Below are 22,813 nucleotides of genomic sequence, written 5' to 3' on the forward strand. Positions count from 1 at the left end.
TTATTTGCAATGCATTCATAGGTGTAGTAATATATGTATTTAAAACATTTATACTTATATAGATGAGTATAACGGATATTAAGTGTAAAAATGAATAAAAAAAGAAATAAGTAAAATCTCTTGTCTAAACTATAAACTACTTGGTGCATACATTATACAGTTGCATAGACTGTGGTACAGCGCGGGGGAAATCCGGGAGTTTTTCACCACCGTTTTGCATTTGACGTTGTACGTAATATGATTTTTCAGAAACACGAGGTTTCCGGGAATACCTCGAACGCCTCACAACCAAAGCGCAAACAAGTTGTGAAGCCACAGGAGAGAGAAGTGAAAGTGAGTAAGGTGAGCTCGAGCGCAGAAAAGAGGATACGGATAAAAGAAAACAGCGAAATATCTCTCTGTCTTAATTTGTGACATTAGTCCGGATAGAGCAGCGGAGCCTGGGTGTTCCTCTTACTGCAAAGTTGAGTCGACTCTCCCCTTTTAAATGCGGACTCTGTGACAGTTTGGACGCAAACAGCACGAGACAACATGGACTCGGTAAGTGAATACAAGCCTCCTCTGAGCTAAAGGACATTTAAATGGCTTGCACAAAAAACACGAGATGAATGAGAGATAAAGTTTGTTAGAGCTGCCGTTTTCTTTCTTTCTTTTGTATTTTCTTTACTTTTAAGAACGCCTAAAGTACGCTGTGACCATTTATAGTCTGTTATGGTACTAATGAACAGGCAGGTCAACCTTCAGTTCTCTTAGCTTAGCTTAGCTTTTTACAACCCAAACTAACGTACTCATTCAGAGACTCGGTACAGCGAGATAACATGACGTTAATTTATACATTAACAATGTGAAGGTGAAGAGAGGCGAACCCATTTTCAGTCAAGAGAGGCACCAGGTCATGTGTGAAATGAGATAGATGTAAACTAAATGAATGGAATGAATTTAATTTGTTATATTTCTTCTCTTTTAATTTTTAAACCTGCTCATTTAACACATCCTGCTTTAAGAGTAAACATATAAGATTATAACAATTTATGGACCAGCAGAACACTTAAAACAGTGCCATGATAGAACATACTGAGCATGTTATAACATGATTTGGCTTACTGGGATAATATCAGGTACCTGAATGCGGGCAGGCAGGAGGGAGGGAGTGAGGGAAGGAAGGAAGGAAGCAAGGAGGGGAACTGGAATGGGCAGCATTTCCTGTGTCAAGACACCGCCATCTGAATTTTAAACATACACCATTGTTCAGCTGCTATTTGCTATGCCCAGGATGAGATAAGCCCGGCATAAATCAGTTGTCACCATTGCTGGGTGAGATGCAAGTTTCTTAGCCAGGTCCAATGAAAAGCAGACCGCACTATGGGAGACCTACGAAAGCCTTTAGAGAAACAGACAGCTGAGCGTGAAGTGAATCAAGGTGCTGAGGCGTATTTGTTTTGCTCTGTCTGTCAGTTTCCTGTTCCTGTCAGTATCTGAGATGTCGGTTTCCTCTCACACCCCAGAGGACGAAGGTGAAGGAGAGAGCTGTCAGGATACCAATGGCCCTTTGGCCATTCAACTATCCTTGAAAGTAGTTCAAGGATAATTTGACTTGACAAATATCCTTGAAAATCATCCCTCTTGTTGTTGTTCTGCTCATTTGCTGTCTAATAAACAGCTGGTACCAGTCTGAGTGGCAACACGTTTTCTTTTTAATAGTTTTAACATGTCAGAACATGTTCGCTTTACTATGTAAGTTAGTTTGTTCTGTGAGTTGCTTCCAGAAATATATTTGTAGCTATACAGTTTAACAATTAACATATCCCTGCTTAAGCACGCTTAAAAAGCAGGTGACGGGTGGAGAAGAGTGCTGCTGTGTTTATAAAACAAGATGCCAGTCTGACCTGTATCAGGCAGCCTAGATCTTGTTGGTGCTGGTTGCCATTTTTTTTATTTGGCAGCTTAATATTTGATTTGATTTCTTTTCAAAAAATAAAAAGTAATATAGTAATAGAATTAGAAGTAACTAAACATCCAGTGTTGCTACTTGTTCTGTTTAAAAAAGCCTTTCCACAAAAGCCCACTGAAACATCTCAGCTCCATTAAAGGAGACCTATTATTATTTTTCTTACTTTCTCTCATATATACAGTTACAATGGTAGAGGCTCTTAATTAACTTAAGCAGAGACATTATAAGATAAGTGACTTCTGCAACAGCAAGGTAGAAGTATAATTTTAAACTCTTAAACTCTCGATCTAATTTATTTAACCTTAATTGAACCAGATCCTTGAGATTAAAATTGTGTATTGGTGGCAGATGAGGGGCTGCACAAAGACACAGGCTAAATTAGGATTATTCTTGACCATGAATGATATGAAGCTCTACTCTAATTTGATATTTGATAGCACATATTTGAAAGTGATGCACAACAGGAACAAAAACTGGAGTCATCCAAATTAGAAATCCAATCTTGTGACTTCCTTCTTTTTTTAAAATTTGATCTTAGTTGTGACATAAGGATGTGCGCTGACCTGCATTTTTTGGCTACACAGATGACTTCCACAGTCACTGTGGGCATGTTCACTGAGATCCTCTGTTTATCCAAAAACACAAAAAGCATCACAGCTTGTGTGTCAACTGACATCTGTCATTATCTCACCATGAGAAAGTTTAAATAATATGAGCACATAATTCCTGCGAGGGTCCTAGGAGGTTGGGTTGGTTTAGTTTTAATCAAACTGTGTGTTCTGATTGGACAGGAGAACGGGAAGAGCCGCCTGCAGAAGACCCAGAAGGAAGTGGAGGAGGTGAAAGTCATCATGCTGGACAACATGAACAAAGCTGAAGAAAGATCTGGCAAACTCAATGAGCTTGAAGACAGGGCTGATCTGCTGCTGGAAGAGGTACACCGTCCAAGTGGAAAAGCATCATCTCTTAGCACAGCTCTATTTTGCCTACATGTTCCTTGTAAAAGTCTTTGGCTTTTATTTTGAAGGTGAATAACTGGGGAAAATGGCATACAGATCCCCTCTCCACTAGCACCTTTGGATTAATACTAAGACATGTCACATTGATGTCTATAAATATGCTTTAGGTGGAGCTGGAGAGGAAAGCAAATGTGCGATTTACATCCTGATTCTGTTTTATGGTGCTATATTTAGAAAGGTATTTCCTATTGTTTCTTAAGATGAATGAAGCAAGCTGGTCTCCCTGGGTATGAATATCCTTCCAGGGGTCAACAGCGAGGTTGCATCATTCCCACATTGCCCCATTGGCTGCGTTACATGACACTGGTGAGAAGCCAGAGGGAGAACTAAAAAAGCAGACAGGCAGATTGAAGTTCAAGAAGCACACTGAGCTACTTTTGAATATTGTAGACTGTGAAAAAACAAGGTTCAGTTCCTATGTGTTTCAAAGAAAATGCCTAAATCCTACAGCTGCACTCATACATTCTTACAGAGGATCTCACCGATACAAAAAAGGAACAGGCTTACCCCAGACAGAAGTAAGCAAGTTTGACAAAACTGGGATCAGCTAAATCGAAAACATTAAAACTCTTCAGTCCAGAGCTTTCATTTACACAGCTTTGCTCACTGACATTACTACCACCCTACTCAGCACCAGATCATTTGCATTGCACTCAGACTACAACACAGGAAAAAGATTCTGCCAAATGGTGACACCTGGAGGCAACTTTAAATCGTGGGTTATAATATAGTTAATCTATCCAGTTCAAGAGAACTATTAGAATAAAAACACCCCGAAAAATCATTTATCCCACTTCATGTATGCCATGATGAAAAAATATGATCAAACTGAACCAGAAATATTTGGGCCCTAAAGAGAAAACAAGATGAAAAAAGCTAAAAAATCAAAAGCTGAGACATAAAGCAAATCTCTGTGGATTTAACATTAACAGGTTTGAATAATTGCTGCAGTTATATCGAAGTCTCCATTTTGCTTGTACTTTCCTGTTTAATGAAAAACACGCTGACCTTCAGTCTGTGACTCGTTTGACCTAAAGATACAAGGACTTCCTCTGGATTTGTTTACGTGATACGTTTACTTGGAAGTGGCATGAGCGTGTCAGTTCTGGGTTTCATCTTTGTGATCACAGCTATTAGACATTTAGAAATGTAATTATACATGAACAAAATCTTAAACTTTTTAATTTTGTTTTTCGCAGAGTAAAAAGTTTGAAAAGACATCCACCCAGGTGAAGACACAGAAAAGATGGGAGAACAAGAAGATGAAAGTGGTGCTTATTGCAATTGCGGTGGTAGCAGGAATCATCATTCTGAGTCTTATAATCGTTGCTATTGTTCAAAGCACCAAAGGAAGTGACTAAAGGTAAAGCACCTGGGAAGAGGAGAGGAACTGTAACTGTGGAACTCCAGCATCTTGTCTGAACTGTTCTCTATGACATATTTATGGAGGATAATTCCTGTTCTTCACTCTACTGCACGCCTTAAGTTGATATGGTACCGTGGGTTGCTCAGCTGCTTTTTCTCTCTCCTTCTTTAAAAGGTGATGTTTTCAAAACACTGAACAGCCCACACGAGAGATTATAGGTGGATTTAAAGTCTTATAAGTTCACTGGATGAATATCAACAGAATGAAACTGGTCCACTGTCCTCCCAGTGAAATCTCACTGCCATGAATATTTATTCAAATGGTATCTACATACTAAGTAGATACCATTTGTGTTTTGCCCCCTTTCTTTTTTTTAAGGAAAACTCCAAGTATTTTTAATCAAATATCACCAGGCTCCTGCTGCGGTGCCCATTCATCTCTCAGAGATGATCAAGAGATGAAAGAAAACAGAACAGATGCCAAACTTTATAAATATGTATCCCCCTCAGATAGCTCCACGTGGGAAAGGAGAAATAAATGTCTAAATGTGATAAGTTTAGGTGTAAAACTTACTGTCCTCACAATCATTAAAATGTTTTTGTGTTTGTTATTTTTGAGTGGTTTATTTTAGTGTCAGGTTGCTCTTCTTTTCTTTGCTCAGATACAATCTCCAGATTTCTTGTACATGTTGTACTTACAAACAGAATGTAAGGTCTCCACGTGCCACGTCAGTATGTCATGTGACCAGCACATGTGGATGGAGAACAGATTCACTCCTTGATCGTCTCATGTTTGGAGTCGTATTGTTAATAATTTGAAAGTCTGAGCTTGGAGCCCTCAATAACGGGAAAGACAGTTTTTGTTTATCTGTAGTCAGAACGAAGAGTATTAGAGGAAGCAGTGACCCCTGGTGACTGATGTTTTCATTTTAGAGAAACATGCTAGGTAGAGGCCAAAAACCTCTGTGGAACCATAATATTTATATGTGTGGAACTTTCCAAATAATCAGGTGACTTGGTTTGTTAACATAAGAACTATGTTCACTGTTATTACTAACTGTCAGTCTGTAACCAAATAATAGAAACCCCATGAAGATATTAACATTTGCTTACCCACACACATGTTGTAACTCGACATATAATAAAAGAGTGGATTACTCTTACAGTTCACTAATGTGTAGGCATGTGTCACCTTCACTCTAGCAGGAAATTACAAAGACACGCTGTGCAGCAAGGCCAGACAGTGATATTGCGAGGTGAAAGGTGATTGTTTTAGAGCTTTAATATGTTTACACGATTCACTGTGGCTGCACTACTGTGCTTGGAGTTCATGCTGTTAGAATCTGTGTTACCTGCATTATTATGGTTAATGATTGTGTAATAGTCTGCATGTCAAAGTTACCAATTCTGTGTTCTTTTGTTAGCTCATTAGACCAAAATCATTTCTGGATAACCGTGAGAGCTGACTGACAACAGTTTCCCTGGGAATAAAATATGTTATCAACACAATGTGCTTTATAGCAAACTGGGTCAGGAATCTCTGTATATTTGCCTCTGAACTCCTCCTACATGATAAGGAACTGAGCAACCAGAATTGGCACGTAGCTTCTTGCTCACCAGAAGATTCTAATCTATATCAGATATTATGATCTTGTAATGTTGCCTAGCAACCACGTACAACATCTGAAGCTTTTTCTTTTGTATCTGCAGCTCTTTATAAATGCATGTTCATGGCAACATCTCATTTATAACAATAATCTTATAATCTTACAGTGATAACATGATAACTGTCATTTTATTTATCAATGATGCTTAGCATGTTACCTAGCAACCACCTAACAACATACTGAAACCACAGATCAAGCATTACTACAGCATGGTCATTACTTGAGAGATAAATATAAGGGTCTGTTTTTAAGTTTGGATCATGATAATAAATAAAAATATGGATTTTTGAATGAGCAGAATATATTCACTTTTATTTATATATTAACGGTATTAATCATTTAATTTTGCACACGTATTAACACAATATATGCGTATCCTGGATTCTCATTTTACTACACTTAAAAAAAAGCAAACAGATTACAGTTTTCAGTATCAGCATACCCACATTTACATATGGCAGTGACATATGTGCCCATATACATGTTTCCTTACACTTTGTCTTCATAGCATAAGCCTTTATCTTTAGGCTTTGTGAAACGTTATGAACAGACTTTCAGTAAGTGGACTTGAATTTTTCTTCAGTTTGAGACTCCATTGTGTAAAGAAATAATTAAATAAAAACAACAACAACAAAAAAGAAATAATTAAATAACACTAAAATGACAAATGGTAAAAAAAAAAAAAAAAAAATACATAAATAAATAAATTATACAAGTCAAACACCACAAGTTAGATACACACAACAGGAAGAATAGCAATAACGGCCTTGTATAAATTAATTAGAGGACACATAAAATCATGTGAGCAAATGTTAAAGCTAAAAAATGAACAGCTTTTATAATCTGACATAATCTTTGTGAAATTTACCAAATGCAAATGTTAAACAATTTTCTAATCCCCCCTGTCGCGGGATTTTGTGAATAAAGTCTGAAACGCTGAAAAAGCTGTGTTCAAGCTATTCATTACTGCGCGCAGGAAAGCCAGCACACACATCAAACATTACAGTTCACAGTCATGCCAGCTTTGCCTACACACAACTCTTCTTCTCCTTCTGAGCAAAAGAGTTAGCAGATATCATAGCGAAACATCGTTAAGCAGAGCTAAGCAGTTTCCCCAAGTCACGCTGACACATACACATACATTCATCTGAGCATACAAAAATGTTTTACAAAATCATACAATGACGTTCTAACCGCCTAAATCTACATGTGAGGTTAAACTAGAATTTTTCTGCAACACTCCAAGACACAGGAGAGAACAAAACTGTGAGGGGACATGACGATGACAATGATTTGCAATGGATAAAGCTGCTGCAGCAACACACATCATTGTTATTGCTGCTCTTTCAAGACTTTGTTGCTGTTATTACTGCTCTTTCTTATGTTGGGGAAAAGATTTGAACCCAACACCATTTACTTACTCACACCACAGGTTAAAAAGAAAATAAATGTGGTTTACACACTGTTCAATCGCAGACAAATTTCCTTCGCGATTGCGTCAGGAGAACTACGCCAAATCAGTCAAGGAGCTATCCGCTGTGGCGACAAGGGAACAGCTGAAAGTGGCATTTTTTTTTAAATTAATTAATTAATTTTTTAAATAAAGAGGGGTTTCATAGCTGCAAGAGTAATAACCTGAGCTCATGACGAGGGCAGGGCGTACAGAAGCTTATCTTATATGGAACTGTGTGTTTGATATTATAAAGAAAGCAGGACTGAGCGCGGTTTAAGGTGTGGTGCGTGTGGGTTTATGGGGTTGCATTCATAGTGCCTCGTGCATAAAAGTTTGCAATTACAAAATTAGGTGTTACAGATTAATATTGTGTTTTCTTTATGATTTCTCTTGTTACTAAATTGGAACTTGAACTTTCCCAGTTCTCAAGAATGCAGCAGAAGCATACGTAGCCGCCGTGACCCGGAAGTGGCGCTAACAAGTCCTTCCTGCATCAAGACCGGCAAGATGGCGGCGGACACGCAGGTTTGTGTGGCAGGATTTTATTAACTACTTTTACTATAGCTTTCAGGTGAGGCAGAAACAAAAATGGTGGTGTCTTGGGGGTCCATTTATTTGAACATCTCGACGGGTTTCGGTGTTCGCCACGAGACTCGAGCGGCCCTCTACAGCAGCTAACTAGCAAGCCGTTAGCTTTGTGCTACGTCGCATCAAGTGTGACTGGATGAGGCTGAGCTGTTGCAGCTGACGAGAGCAGAGGAGCGAGTCGGTACTCAGCAGAGGACCGCCTCAAACTTTTGTTTTCATCGTCTCCGACCATGTTCATAGCCCTCTGACATGAACGTTCACGTATGAGGGACAAACATTTTAGCAGAGCAGTTCAGCAGTCATTTAAGACACCATCCAATAAAAAAGACACCCAAGTATTCTTATCAAGCCCATTCTCTGATGTGTTACTGAACCCCCCTCCTCTGCCTCACATGACCACAAGCTGCACATTTTTAGCTCTTACACAAGACTGCTGTCATGTTTTCCTTTCTCATTGTGAATGTTGCTTCAGGTTTCAGACACGCTGAAGAAATTTGCTGTGAAAGTGAATACAGCCAGCGTGAAGGAGCGAAAGGAGATATTCGGAGACCTGAAACGGTGTATAAAGGGCAAAGGTGAGAGCTTATGTCTTTTTTTTAAAATCTCTCCACTGTTCGGTCTTCAGTGAACAATAACAAGCTGTGAAATGCTTTTGTTTTAGCGTTACCAGAGCCCGCCATTAAAGGACTATGCAAGCTCTTCTGCCTCACTCCACACAGATATCGGTGGGTTTCTGACATCATCTGTAAGAGTGAAGGTGAATCTTTACACTCAGTTGTTGTCAGGGGTTTCAACCCTTTCTATCCTGTGTGCGCTCTTCAGGGATGCTGCATCACGCAGAGAGCTGCTCTCTGTTATTGGCCAGCTGGCTGAAAGTCAGCCTGACATCCTGGTAACCAGCCTGCTCCACTGCCTGCTCAACAGTGGAGTCATCAGCAAAACTGGAGAGCCCAGGTAATGACCCAAACTTCAGGGTGCATCTAGTTGGCTTTAAACATTGCAGATGTTCACTGGTAATAAATTCCTGCTTTTACAGACTTACAGAAGAGAAGAGTCATAAACATCTTTAATCTTTCTGTGTTTGCCTGGTACAGTAAACACAATTTATATAACTTAGTGTAGCGGCTTTAATTAAAATAATGTGGGTGCATTACTTTATGGCATAGTAAATAGTGTTCATTCGATTTCTCGTTGCACACACTACTCCACAATCCTCTTGACATGGCAAGAGGGTTTGAGTGTTTTCTAAGTGTATGAAAAGTAAAAACTGAATATTTAGATTCTTTGCTTGGGTGAAGCATTGACAGCATCGACGCCGTAAAGTTGCCTTGGATCATAAAAGCTTGGATTTTTTTTTTCTAAACCTTTGAGAAGGGCATCAGCACACAGCAGGGCAGCAGTCCAGAGCTTTTTGAAGACACTGCTTTCTTCTCATATTCTTGAGTTTCTGAAATGTGAGATCTGGGGCACTCTGGAAGAAACGTTTTCACTGTATTTTTCTGCATCCATCCTTCCATCTGTGTGATCCTGTCACAGAACAACAGCCTGCAGCATGTTGCTGCCATGACCATGTTTGACTGTAGGTATTCTGTAGGGTCTTGTCCATCTGGGAATTACTGCCGCCTCACAGCAAGAAGGTAGTGGGTTCCAGTGTGCTTACTGGGGGTCCTGAACTAACAACTTCTCCACTTCTTGCCCTACGACAATTGGGATAGCCTCCTTCAACATTACCATAAAAACTTACGGGGTGGAGTGCTGTTTTTTTTTTTTGTTTTTTGTTTTCCAAGGTTCTCACATCTCCTTTCAAATTTGGAAAACTTGAAGTGTTCTTCCATTTTTCTGGATGCACTGTGGAAAAATGTAATTTTTCTGTTTACATATTGTTCTGTTTGATTCCTTTGTTGTATTTGCAGTAAAGCCACAGGCTCCGCTGCCTTCGTTGGCCTGTCTTGGACCTGCCTTTTAGTGTCCAGTGTGTTCTCTGCCCCAGAGAAAAGAGAAGGACCGACCTGGAAGAAAATGGTCAGTGAAAAGGCTTTTTCTTTTCTTTTTTCTCTTTGTGACAAATAGCATTATTTAAACATTTTATCAACAGGATTTGCCCGCATGAGACCAGGGCCATATTCCAGGAAGCATGGTCAACAAACTGAGTTTAAAAATAAAGTCTGACATCAGCAGCTCTTAGTTTCTCTTTCTGAAACAGCTGATCAGAGCAAGTTCAATTTTAAGACCGTTCCCCTGAGTTAAGCGCATAATTAAGTAAAGAAAGCTTCATCAATGGAGCTCCAATACCACAATTCACCATGGTAACGGATAAATATAAAAGTTGAGGGTAAAGAGCAGAGGAACACATCAGTGTGGACGGATATCTGTCTTCAGAAATTGGAGGAGGAAAAGAGTTTTAATCAGCTTGCACCATGATGGCCTCTGACATCATCACAGACTGTATAAAAGTTTGACATAAAATTTATGTCTGTGGCCGTCATTTACCCAACTTGAACTTTTTATGAGGTCAAGATGGAGTCCTAGTTTGGCATTTAATGTTTATATTCTAATTGTTGTGCCCTTACCTGACAGGAGCAAATTTAGGTGACAGAATCTGTTTTATTAGTAAAAGCAAACGTTCTGATCCGGACTGAATCCATTTAGCATCCGTCCTGCACTCCAAGTGGACTCTGACATGGACACAGTTTGCTGATCTGTTACAGTCTTTTACCTGTTCTGGTTCTGGGTCAACTCACTGGGAGTGATTTAGATCCTCTTCACTTGAAAATATGTTAAAGTTAAGACTCTAAATGGCTGAATCTCAATCTGTGAACAAATTTCAACATTTTGAGATTTTTAAACCTCAGACTGTCTGCAGCTGCATTTAAAACGTCCATTTAAAATACATTTTGTTCAGTTTGTAGAGTCTTAAAATCATTTAATTTAATTTCAGCCTCATCTTCATTGAAATAATCACATGTCCAAGATCCACCTGTAACGGACATTTTTCCACCAGAGTGATGACAACACAACAAATGACTGTTTAAAGCTTCATATACAGAGATGTTTTATTTAAACTGTGAATGCTCCAATAAGATACAATAATTGTTTGCAGTGCAGGGACAGCTGACAGGAATAGCTGTGTTATTGTCCACAGAGTCAGAAACATGGAAACTGAAATTTTATTCTGAGCTGATGATAAATCTGTGCTGCAGTCGCTGTCTCCATCCTTTTAGAAAGCACTCGTTTTAATACAAAAATCAAGCAAACTTACATCTACCTGTGACTTCAGTGTTTGTAAAAACATGAAGGTCTGCAGGTGAATCCACTCCAATGTGCGCTTTTAAACTTTATGAATGAGGAAATGAATCTGAGTGTCAGTCAGCTGGTTCAGGTGCACCAGGAGGGGAGGAAGAAAACCTGAATGCGAGTCCGTTAGCTCTCTTTCTAGAACAGAAAACCAAATCTCAAGGTTAACAAACTCAGAGTTGTTCACTAAACCTGCTTCCTGTAATAGAGCACAGGTTTTACTTGGATGTTGGTCTCACCCCTGGGTGTTTTGGCTTCTCTTTCAGGTGGAGGTTCAGAGTCTTCTTGTGGCTGAGGTTGTGGGTGGAGCCAAGGCCACCGCTAAGAAGTCAAGCCTCAAGAATCTCAGTCACTTGTGGAAAGGAGTGAGTTAGAACACATTCTTGGATCTGACCTGCTTTTTTTCACATGTCACTTTCATTCACTTCACCTAAAGGTGCAGTATATTAAATTCACAAGCACCAGATCATGTCAGCTGTCACAGAGAGCACTTAATAAACAGTTTGTTATGGCTTTAATTATGCATGCGAAGCTGATTTCATTAGCTCAGCATACACAAACAGAAATTGTCCTTTGCTTACATGGGTTCATTTCAGCATAACTTAGCGTGCGTGTGCACACACGGTGAGGCTACAGTGAAGGTGATAAGTTTTAGTTAAAAACCCAAACTTTACAAACACATAAAAATGGCCAATTTGAATATCATATTCCAGATGATTTTGTACTGCTGAAGTGTTTTCATATGATGTAGCTGCATGTATTTAACACTGTTATAGAAAGCTGGCCATTTCTTACTCCATATTCAAAGTGATATGTAAACTATCTCACTACTTGATTTAATGGCAAATTTCAAAAAAAGTAACTGTAGTTCAATAATCGAGATGGACCAGCTGTGAAATTCTGGGCTGATACAGATGTTTAAAACAGCAGTTCTGCTAACAGTAAAGCTGATACTCAGTTTTCTTTTTTTTGTTATTTCCCAGTTTTTCCCACTGAAACAAAGACAGTGTGTTTATAAAAATAAGTCACTTTTTCTTTTAGGTTCTTTTTTCCTCCATGTTTTAATATTTAGTTACCACTGAACATGACATTGATATAAATATGGTGTAGAACAGGCTGCAGAAACTTTAACTGCTTTTAGCTTTAGGTTTAGCCATCTAGCCATTTGATGATTCACACAGGTTTTCTAACAGTCATTTCTCTTTACCAGAACCCGGGGATGGTCAATCAGTACATCAGCACCCTGTTGACTCTGGAGCAGAGCCCCACGACTCTGGCTTTGCTGGGGGTGTGTTTCGACTTCTGCTCTGCTCAAAAGGACAACGCTACTATAGAGAAACACAAGGTGAGTTTTTATTTATTTTCCATTTTTAGCAGTTCTTTCTGATATCTCTTTGTACCCTGATGTTCTTTGTGTGCTTCTTTCAGAGCGCGCTGCTGGACCTGTACGTGAAATCGGTCCTCATGAGCAAGACGAAACCACAGCAGCACATTCTGGACAAAAGCGCTTCATTACTGCGTCACGTGTCTCACCCTGAGTTTAAGGAGACACTGCTCCCTACCCTGCAGAAGACGATGCTCCGCAGCCCGGAGAACGCCATGCAGAGTGAGCTGCCTTTAGCATTTGGTCATAGTGTTTAATCCTCACCTGTCTGAGGCTCATGCAGCAAATGGGGAAAAAAACAAACAAACTCTTTGATGTCATTGCAGCCGTTTCCTGTCTGCTGTCTGCTGTAACGCTCGACCTCAGTCAGTATGCCATGGATATCGGAAAGGCACTCGCAAGTAAGGCTTCGGCTGGTGCTCTTTATTTCTTGAGCAACATGATTTTAAACCACACACTCAGCCTGTGTGATGCTATGCTTTAGGTATCGTTGTGCTTTGTGTTGCAGGTCAGCTGAAAGCTAATAATGCCCAGCTGATGGAGGGAGCAGTCCAGGCCGTGCAGAACTTGGCCCAGCAGTGCAGCGACCCCACAGCTGTGCAGGATGTCGTCACACATCTCTTCAAAATCCTCGGAGGTGAACTAACTATTTCCCAAATAATGAAGATTTTTATGTTTGGGTTTGTTGAGCTGAAGCAGCATTGTTGTGGTTGCAGGTTCTGAAGGAAAGCTCACAGTTGTTGCCCAAAAGATGAGCGTGTTGTCAGGTATGCAGGCTTTCAAACACTTTGTATTTATGAGCTTGGCTGTTTAACATGAGAAAAGAAAGGCAAGCATTTGCTCTAAATGTTGTAGGGATTGCCAGCTGCAGCCATCATACCGTGTCAGGAGCCTCCAACCAGACTCTGAGCTCTGCAGTCACTGTGATGTTCATCCCCTATTTACAGCAGGAAGGTAACGCTCATCTTCCTCACCTTCCTCTCTTGGTCCTGTGTCTCTGTGAGCTCAAAATCCAGGGTTACTCTAAACTTGTTGCACATTAATTCTGACTTCTCCTTCTTTTGTTTAGTCCATGAGGGCACCTTGGTGCACGCAGTGTCTGTGCTCTCCCAGTGGAGCAACCGCCTCACGGTGGAAGTTCCCGTCGCTCTGCTGGATTGGTTCAAGAAGGCGTTCACCCTGAAGACCTCCACCTCTCTGGTTCGGCATGCCTACCTTCAAGCCATGCTGGGGGCCTTCAAAGGTCAGTGAGACGCAAGGAGACATTATGCTGCATCACACGTGTGCAGCTGGCTTAAAGGAAGTCTAACCTTATTTGTCTGTTGTCCAGGTGACACTCTGGCCCAAGCCTCAGACCTCATACCGTTGCTGCTCCAGACAATTGAGAAAGCTGCAGCACAGAACTCCCAGCATGCTCTGCTCGCGGAAGGCGTGGCGGCGTCTGTTCTCTTGAGTCGATTGGCTCTGCTGGAGACACAAACAGGTGAGGCTTTTGTTCCAGCTGTGGCTTTTTGTCACTTATAGAGCCTCTAAGAGAATATGAAGTGACAGAGGCTGTTTTTGTCCCTGCAGAGACCAAATTCACCAGCTTTTGGAATCTGATCTTGGATGAGAAGAAGCCATTATTCACTACAGAGAAGTTCCTCTCCCAGGGCAGTGAAGAAAGTAAGAGCATTTTAAAAATGCTGTTATATAGTTTTACATTGCTTATGAGTGATTTAAAAATGTCTCATTTCTATTTTGCACTCTGTCTCTAGCTCTGCTCACAGTGCTGCAGCTCTGTGAACGGCTGTTTTTAGATCATGCCCACAGACTGAACAGCAGCAAAACACAGTGAGTCTAACTTCAGTGTTCATTCACACCAGAAACACTTAGATATCAAAATACTGTCCTCACACATCGTGTGCCCTTCTTTGTTATTTCTACAAAGCAGCTTTTTGAACGAACTGAATAGGTTAATATTCAGTCTGTATTACTGATCAGTGGGGTTGAAGGTGAACTCAGAGCCTTTCTAATGTCTCTTCTTTATGGCTGATACAGATTGATTGATTGAAAAGATTGAGTAAAAGCTTTAAAGGCTTTTGACGATAGCACTTATCAACAACATACCAGTATCCGCTGTCAGTGCCTACATCAGCTGACTGATATCAGCCCAGTTATGTTAACTGAAACCTGAGATGGTACTTTTTTTAGTGGGCAGTGAAATAGGGTTTAAAATGTAGTGCACAACAAGGACCTTACACAACTTGCTTATGCTCTTTTACATATTCCCATGGTATTAATACTGTTGGGGCAGTGCTTTTACTGTATGAAGGAGCCTAAATGCAAGAAATTGTTGTGTGAAAAAGTCCTCACATGCGATGCTTGATCCTGTAGTTTGTTTTGCTTGTTGTTATTTATTCCCCTTAGGCTAGTAACAAGTCTTAATAAGAAAAAAACTGTTTTAAATCTTTTCATCATACCATCTTTTAACATTTAAGCAGTAAAAAAGTGGAAACAACAGAAAAACATCCGTCTGTTATTTAGATACAGGTCTGGAAGGCAATATTGGCCCATGACAGTGTTTGGTTGGTATATAGATACAACCCCAATTCCAAAAGAGTTGTTGAAGTAAACAGGACAAAACCCAAACTTGCTGACTTGCTGAAATTAAAAGTCACCTAGTGTTGTTTTTATGCAGGAAACACGCAGTCTGCCTTTTATCCCGTTTTGCTTTAATGACATTTGTCCTTTTGTGCGCTCTAGGATGTATCATCAGGCCACGGTTGCGGCTCTGTTGTCTCGAAGCTGGCGTGTGAGGAAGAGAGCACAGCAGACAATCAGGAAGCTTCTTTCCTCTTTGGGAGGATCTAGTCTTGCTCATGGCCTTCTTGGGGAACTGCGGGTGGTCATCAACAAACACAAAGTACACAATCACTTATCATTTCCAGCCGCTTTCCAGCCTCTTTCTACTCACTTTATTTTTATCTTACTGACACTACTGTAAACTTTTAGGTTTTACCCCAGGACAGCGTGGTGTCAGAGTCCGGAGAGCTGACTGAGCTGGGTCGCAGCTATGTGCCCCCTCGCGTCCTGTTCAACGCACTGTGTGTTGTTTGCTCCTCTGCCAGCCAGTGGGGCGATCCTGCTGAAGCAGAGAGTTTGGCTATGGAGACCCTGATAGTTTCTCATCATCCATCTATAGGTACATGGTTTTCACTGTTTGATAACCCAGAGTTTTGTTGCTATAGTGCTTTGGTGGTGGTAGCAGCATCTGAAATGTCTCACTCCACATTTATCTTTTTCAGTGGAAGCTCGCCGTGGCCTCTGGCCTGTTCTCCTCTCCTCCATGAACTTGAAAGCTGAAGAGTTCATAGAAAACAACCTGGAGGCTATTCTCCCACAGCTGCTCAAAGTCAATGCCGACAACCAGGTTTGACAATCGTACAGCTTCATTTCTTGTAACAGAATGAAACAGCTTAATGTAGCATCTAGATCCAGGAAAGGAGACGTGTTCAGATGATGATAACAAACATGCACCTCTTTACATTTGCTCTCCAGCTAAAAAGCAGCATTTCTTTTTTTATTTCATCTTAAATTGAAGAACAGTTTTTCTTACTGTTCACTAAACTCGTACACTTGCAGACTTTCTGTTTGTTTCTTAAGTGATGAATAAGGTCTTGGATTATTTAGTGATTTTATTTATGTATTTGTTTTTATTTTCTTCCTTTTTCCTCAGGCGGTCAGAAATGCAGTGGGCTCCCTTTCACGCCTCTCCCCAAACAAGCTGTTGCCGCGGGTGATCAGTCACATCACTGAAGGGTTTTCCAAACCGGCACTGCTTCAGGTCACCAGGGAGGAGTACGCCATCATGTTGACACCCGAGGGAGAACTCTATGACAAGAGTATCATCCAGAGGTAAATGCACAGTTTCACTCACCTGCAGCTGAACTCGGAGCTCCGTCTGTGGGACATTTATTCACTCCTGTCTCCCCTCTGTTAACCTGCTGCAGTGCCCAGAAGGAAAACACTAAGAAAGTAAACATGAAGCGAGAGAACAAGGCGTACTCATACAAGGAACAGATCATTGAACTGGAGTTACAGGAGGTAGATTAATTATCGTTTTTTTTTTTTTTAAGGACCTTAATGTTTGAAACTATTTGAATGTGTTAATTTCCTTTTTGATGTGACAGGAGCTCAAGAAGAAGAAAGGTATCAAAGAGGAGATCCAGCTAACTACCAAACAGAAGGAAATGATGCAAATCCAGCTGGAAAAAGAGTCTGCTACTCGCAAAAGACTCCAAGAGGTAAGGAGCTCTAAAGTCTGTCCACTAAATCAGGTCATTAAACAGATTGCCCCCAGTGTGACATTTTAAAATTCCCTGTTTGCTGTTTGCAGCTGGATGGAGAGCTGCAGAGTGTGGTGGGTCTCCTGGAAGCCACTCTGATAGAGAGACCTGCTCAGATCACCAGGGAGCTCCCTGCTGTCCTCCAGGTCCTAATGCCCCTGCTGCATTCCCCCCTGGCTGCTCCAAGCATCCAGCAGGTCTTCTTGGATATTGGAGTGTGCCTCATGCCCAAGAGCCTTCAACATCTGGGTACAAAGTCTGTCTTGGTGTAGTTTTAAAACACTGTTTCTGGCATCTCAGTTTAAAATCACTTTTGTTTTTCTTTCCCCCATCCAGCTGTCCTTGTGGGTCATGTGACTTTACGGTTACTGAAGCCGGAGTGTGATCTGGATAAGGCCTGGGAACAAGAGGACCTGGCTACAGCTGCTCACCGCACCGTGATGCTGCTGCACAACCACACCGTCCCACAGAGAGAGGGCAAGACTGCCGGTGAGTACACGTGGTTCACAAAATGAAATGAATGTGAGTCAATAAATCTGAAAGGCTTGAACCAACACCACACTGATGATTAAAAACATTAAAAGATGAGAATAAAATCTAAAGAACACAAACTAAAGCGCTGCTCACTGTGTCCACAGTATAACTCCTTAATGTGATGAATATTAAACTGGTTTCAGTTTCATATTTTTCCCCCAAAATATGAAAATAATTCAGATGAAAACTCAGATAAAGGAGACAGGTTTATAATAGACATGTCCCTGTGCAGAAAATACAAACCTAAAATCTAAAAAGTATGTAAAAAATGGTCATACCTTATGGGTCTGAAAACCTGAATTCTTTCAAACGTCCAGCAGAGGGCGCCTGCTCTAGTTTAAAAAACAAAAAAGTCCCAGTCTTTAAAAGTCTAAGATCAGCTGATCTCTGTAAATACTTTACTGATGAGTTTGTGCCGTTTAACGGTAATTTTGATCCTTCTTGAAAACAGTGATGTTCATTTAGGTTTGGTCAGTACTCTTGACTATCAACAGACATCAGTGACCCGAAAAATATATTCAGGCCTTGTAGTGAACAAGGCTATCAAGTATAAACTAGAAAAATTTGCATTTCCTGTGAAAATGCTGTGTGGATGCCTTAATGCTGAAGCTGTCTGATGAAAAAGCTGAAAAAGTTAAAAACTTGCAAAAAGTTGTATGGCAGCGAAGAAACTTAAAATTCTGCTGAAAACAGGTGAAGAAGCAGAAATTTTTTGCTGAAAAGTGGTGAAAAGCAATAAATTCTACTGAAAAGGGGTAGAGAAGCTGAAATTTGTACTGAAAAGAAATTTTGCCATGAGCAGGTTTCGAATCCAGCCCTCCTGTTCTGAAGGCGGCTAGTCATCTCACTGAGCCAAACTCATTCTCTCAAGAAAAGAGATGGAGAGACTTACAATTCTGCTGAAATGAGCAGAAGCTACTGAGAATTATGCTGATAAGAGGTGAAATGGTTGAAAATTTTGCAGAAAAGAGGTAAATCAGCAGAATTTCTGCTGAAAATAGGAAAAGAAGCAGAAAATTTGCTGATTGACCTCTCAATCAGCAGAATTTCTGCTGAAAAGTGGTAAAGAAGCAGGACGTTGCACTGAAAAGAGGTGCATCAGCAGAATTTCTACTGAAAAGAGGTTTTTGCTGAAAACATCTGAAAGAACTGGAATTTGTGCTGAAAATGGGTGAACAAGCTAAAATCTGTGCCGAAAAGAGTTAAAGTTCAACTGTGAACTAAAAATATTGTTGCCATAAGCAGGATTTGAACCCCGGCCTCCCGCTCTGAGAACGGCTGCTCATCTCACTGAGCTAAAACACAGCTCAACCGGGCAAGGAAAACTAGTGACCCCACTGATAATGTGGCAGAAATGGGCAAAAAATATTGCATAAAAAATTCATAATCTCAAAAAGTATAGAAGTTATGAGCACCAAAAGTCATAGCAATAATTATCAGCGGCAAAAAACGTACGGAAGCAACTAGAATAATAAAGAATAAAGAGAAACAGGAACTCAATAGTGGATGCCTTTGAGGGCATCCACACAATTACCCTAATAGCATACATGTGTAAATAATTTAAAATTATAAGATACTAAAAATAATTATCCGGGCACATAAAGAAGGCACATGAGATTCTGAGGAACATAAAAATGATAGAAAACAAACTGTTAAAAAAACCCAGAATTGAGCGTTACCTTGGCGTGTGTGTTGGGCGGCGTCAAGCAAGCGTCGTTCAGGAGAGGGATGACCTTCTCTTCCTTTCCTTTCAATATGTATTTTTTATTTTTTCCTCAGATGCGGCGCCTCTATCTGCTCCTGCCTTTTCCTTCTGCTTCCCTCTCCTCAACGCTACGCTCAGGGAGTCTTCAGACAGCACCGAGGAGACGGAGAACACCATGATGAGAGCACTGCAGGTCATCAATGAACACTCTCAGCTTCGGGCTGACACCGACAATGATGACGTTGCCATAGATGAGGTACAGACAAATGGCTTTATTCCATTTTCTGTGTGGTGGCTGTTATCTGCACAGAGCGAGGTCTAAACAAGTTGGGAGTCTGTGTGAAGTGTAAATAAAAAGAGAATGCAATCATATGCAGAAACCCATATTTTATTCATATAGTGCACATAAAAACATATCAAACATTTAAGAGGAGAAAATATTCAACTTCAAGGAAGATTTTGGCTCATTTTGGTATTTAATGGCAGCAACTCGTGTCGTGAAAGTTGGCACAGGGTAGAGTTCCCTGTTCTTTTAACAACAGTCTGTAAACATCTGGGGAAACCAGGTGCTGGACGTTTGGGAGATGAATGTTGTCTCACTCTCGCCTCGTAAAGGATTCTAGCTACTTAACAGTCGCCATACTTTGTGGTGTTTCGTGTTACATGACGCACTGAAATGTTTTCAGTTGGTGAAAGGTCTGAACTGCACGCAGGTCGGTGAACTCTTCTACTATGAAGTCATGCTGTTGTAATAGATGGAAGAACGCAGTCTTACATATTAAACAAATATGTAAGACTGCGTTCTTCCATTTGCGCAACATCTCTAAAATTAGAAATATCCTGTCTCAGAGTGACGCTGAAAAACTAGTTCATGTATTTATTACTTCCAGGCTGGACTACTGCAATTCATTATTATCAGGATGTCCAAAAAACTCACTGAAAAGCCTTCAGTTAATCCAAAATGCTGCAGCAAGAGTACTGACAGGGACTAGAAAGAGAGAGCATATTTCTCCTGTTTTGGCTTCCCTTCATTGGCTTCCTGTTAAATCCAGAATTGAATTCAAAATCCTGCTCCTCACATACAAGGTCTTAAATAATCAGGCCCCATCTTATCTTAATGACCTTGTAGTACCATATCACCCTATTAGAGCACTTCGCTCTCGCTCTGCAGGCCTACTTGTTGTTCCTAGAGTATTTAAAAGTAGAATGGGAGGGAGAGCCTTCAGTTTTCAGGCCCCTCTTCTGTGGAACCAGCTTCCAGTTTGGATTCGGGAGACAGACACTATCTCTACTTTTAAGATTAGGCTTAAAACTTTCCTTTTTGCTAAAGCATATAGTTAGGGCTGGACCAGGTGACCCTGAATCCTCCCTTAGTTATGCTGCAATAGACGTAGGCTGCCGGGGGATTCCCATGATGCATTGAGTTTTTCCTTTCCAGTCACCTTTCTCACTCACTATGTGTTAACAGACCTCTCTGTATTGAATCGTATCTGTTATTAATCTCTGTCTCTCTTCCACAGCATGTCTTTTATCCTGTCTTCCTTCTCTCACCCCAACCGGTCGCAGCAGATGGCCGCCCCTCCCTGAGCCTGGTTCTGCCGGAGGTTTCTTCCTGTTAAAAGGGAGTTTTTCCTTCCCACTGTCGCCAAAGTGCTTGCTCATAGGGGGTCATATGATTGTTGGGCTTTTCTCTGTATCTATGAAGCGCCTTGAGGCGACATTTGTTGTGATTTGGCGCTATATAAATAAAATTGAATTGAATTGAATTGAATTAGATGCAGGATGAGATTTAGCAGCGTCTTGTTGACCTTTCCTGAAATGCATCCTGTCTGCATGGGAGCACACGATATGCCTTTCAGCATTGTGCCTGGTTCCAGATGTACAGTCTGACATTTCTATAAACACCAATGCACCCGTATACAATCAGGATGTTGGCTTCAAGGCTGATGGCTAGCCGGATGATCCCTCTCCTCTTTAATCCGGAGGAGGCAGCGTCACTGTTTTCCAAAGAGAATTTCCGATTTAATTCATCTGACCACAGAACAGTTTTCCACTTTACCTCGGTCCATGTTAAACGAGTTTATGCCCAGAGAAAGATGGCAGCATTTCTAGATCAGGTTCACATAGAGCTTCTTTACATGATCGAGCTTTAACCTGCTTTTGTGAACGGCACAGTGAACTGTGTTCATAGAGAACAGTTTCTGAAGTGTTCCTGAGTCACGACAGAATCGTGTCTGCTTTTTAATTCAGTGCAGCCCGAGGGCCCAGAGATCATGTGGTATCCAGTATTGATTTTTCCACCTTGTTCCCGTTTCAAGTTAACCTGATTAGCTGTCAAAAGTTCTTCTAGCCCAGTTTTTTAGCACCACAGTCTTTTTAATTTTTTTTATGAATTTTGTTTGTTTTTTTCCTGTCCCAACATTTTTGGTCATGTGTTGCCACCATCAATTTCAGAGTAAGCTGAAATGTATTTTGAGAAATGGTAAAATGTTTCAGTTTAAGATGTTTTCTATGTAATAAATCTAAGTTAATGAGATTTGTAAATCTTTGGGTTCCTTTTTTTTTTTTTTTTTAATTACGCTTTACATACCATCCCCCTTTTTTCTTGGCCTGGATCTGTTTATTTCATTTTACTGTGAATGTTTTTATATGCAAATATTTGTCTTAACATACAGTGCTGTGCAAAAGTCTTGAGCCACCCTCATTTCTTTAAATATAACATCGTTTCTAAAGATACAATTTAAAATCATTTGTTTACTCTGTGTAAACACAACACAGGTTTATTCTTTGAGTTAGGGCCTTTGTTGTTTGCATGATTCATATATCAATGTTAAGTAACTTAACAACATATTTACCCTTGACCTTCCTTTAAAAATGCTCAGCTACAAGCGCTGGACTGAAAGTGAAAAAACAGCCAGTGTCCAAAGAAAGGCCTTCAGAAAGTCTGGAGAATTATTGCCCAAGAGCACTTTAAAAATGACAAAGTTTGGCTCTTTGCAGTGTAAATAAAATGAAGAGTGGCTCTAGACTTGCACGATATAGAGTACATTTCCAAACACTGCATAGTATCATTTCTTTGTTGTTTTCTTGTCATAGAACGGCCCAGAGCTGCTTCCACGTGTCAGCATGTTGTTGCTACTGACCAGAGTTATTTCCACCGCAGCACCGAGGCTCCAGGTAAATGCCAGAGTGTAGAGTTTGTGTATCCAAACATTTGGACTCTTTCTAATGCTTCAGTGGGACATCAAGTCATTTTGAATGTTACCTTTTAGGTCTTGTTTTACTCTGCTCCAGAATTATTGCGTAGCTCCACAGTGTGACACTTTGCACACTTTGTGTTTCAGGTGTTGGCGTCTCAGTGCCTGACGGCTCTGTGTGCCAGTGCTGGAGGAGAAGAGGGCTGCACTGTAGCAGAGCAGCCAGAGATCGATGTCTTACTCAACGCCCTGCTTTCACCCTGCTTCTCAGTCCGTGACGCCGCCCTCAGGGTGAGCCTGGATCACTTCATTTTGATATTTGCTGAAG

General features: G+C 40.6%; 2 protein-coding genes across 2 annotated transcripts in view; both read left to right on the top strand.

The window, feature by feature from the left end:
- Nucleotides 1-275: 275 nt before the first annotated feature.
- Nucleotides 276-4,946, top strand: vamp5 (vesicle-associated membrane protein 5). The gene is made up of 3 exons (XM_085179576.1): nt 276-540; nt 2,743-2,886; nt 4,170-4,946. Exons 1-3 carry the CDS (start codon nt 532-534, stop codon nt 4,329-4,331), a joined length of 315 nt encoding a protein of 104 aa, XP_085035702.1. The 5' UTR covers nt 276-531; the 3' UTR covers nt 4,332-4,946.
- Nucleotides 4,947-7,849: 2,903 nt separating this feature from the next.
- The window catches only part of gcn1 (GCN1 activator of EIF2AK4), a 31,028-nt gene continuing 16,064 nt past the window's right edge, over nt 7,850-22,813 (top strand). Inside the window, exons 1-27 of the mRNA XM_085179568.1 lie at nt 7,850-7,980; nt 8,516-8,618; nt 8,705-8,768; nt 8,866-8,997; nt 9,957-10,065; nt 11,604-11,702; nt 12,548-12,682; nt 12,766-12,943; nt 13,048-13,122; nt 13,230-13,358; nt 13,438-13,488; nt 13,577-13,675; nt 13,791-13,964; nt 14,052-14,204; nt 14,294-14,386; nt 14,479-14,554; nt 15,467-15,626; nt 15,716-15,905; nt 16,009-16,133; nt 16,440-16,618; nt 16,714-16,807; nt 16,894-17,007; nt 17,100-17,298; nt 17,386-17,538; nt 19,363-19,544; nt 22,385-22,465; nt 22,633-22,776. Of these exons, the coding sequence (XP_085035694.1) occupies nt 7,963-7,980; nt 8,516-8,618; nt 8,705-8,768; nt 8,866-8,997; nt 9,957-10,065; nt 11,604-11,702; nt 12,548-12,682; nt 12,766-12,943; nt 13,048-13,122; nt 13,230-13,358; nt 13,438-13,488; nt 13,577-13,675; nt 13,791-13,964; nt 14,052-14,204; nt 14,294-14,386; nt 14,479-14,554; nt 15,467-15,626; nt 15,716-15,905; nt 16,009-16,133; nt 16,440-16,618; nt 16,714-16,807; nt 16,894-17,007; nt 17,100-17,298; nt 17,386-17,538; nt 19,363-19,544; nt 22,385-22,465; nt 22,633-22,776 (3,309 nt within the window). The 5' untranslated portion in view covers nt 7,850-7,962. The remainder of the gene's footprint in view (nt 7,981-8,515; nt 8,619-8,704; nt 8,769-8,865; nt 8,998-9,956; nt 10,066-11,603; nt 11,703-12,547; nt 12,683-12,765; nt 12,944-13,047; nt 13,123-13,229; nt 13,359-13,437; nt 13,489-13,576; nt 13,676-13,790; nt 13,965-14,051; nt 14,205-14,293; nt 14,387-14,478; nt 14,555-15,466; nt 15,627-15,715; nt 15,906-16,008; nt 16,134-16,439; nt 16,619-16,713; nt 16,808-16,893; nt 17,008-17,099; nt 17,299-17,385; nt 17,539-19,362; nt 19,545-22,384; nt 22,466-22,632; nt 22,777-22,813) is intronic.

Source organism: Neolamprologus multifasciatus, chromosome 12 (genome assembly GCF_963576455.1).
Source record: "Neolamprologus multifasciatus chromosome 12, fNeoMul1.2, whole genome shotgun sequence".
Classification (NCBI taxonomy): domain Eukaryota; kingdom Metazoa; phylum Chordata; class Actinopteri; order Cichliformes; family Cichlidae; genus Neolamprologus; species Neolamprologus multifasciatus.

What these genes read in the sequence shown, in the direction of transcription:
- vamp5 (XM_085179576.1), top strand. An exon ending in CTGATCTGCTGCTGGAAGAG is followed by an intron (nt 2,887 to 4,169) that starts GTACACCGTCCA and finishes TGTTTTTCGCAG; the next exon opens with AGTAAAAAGTTTGAAAAGAC.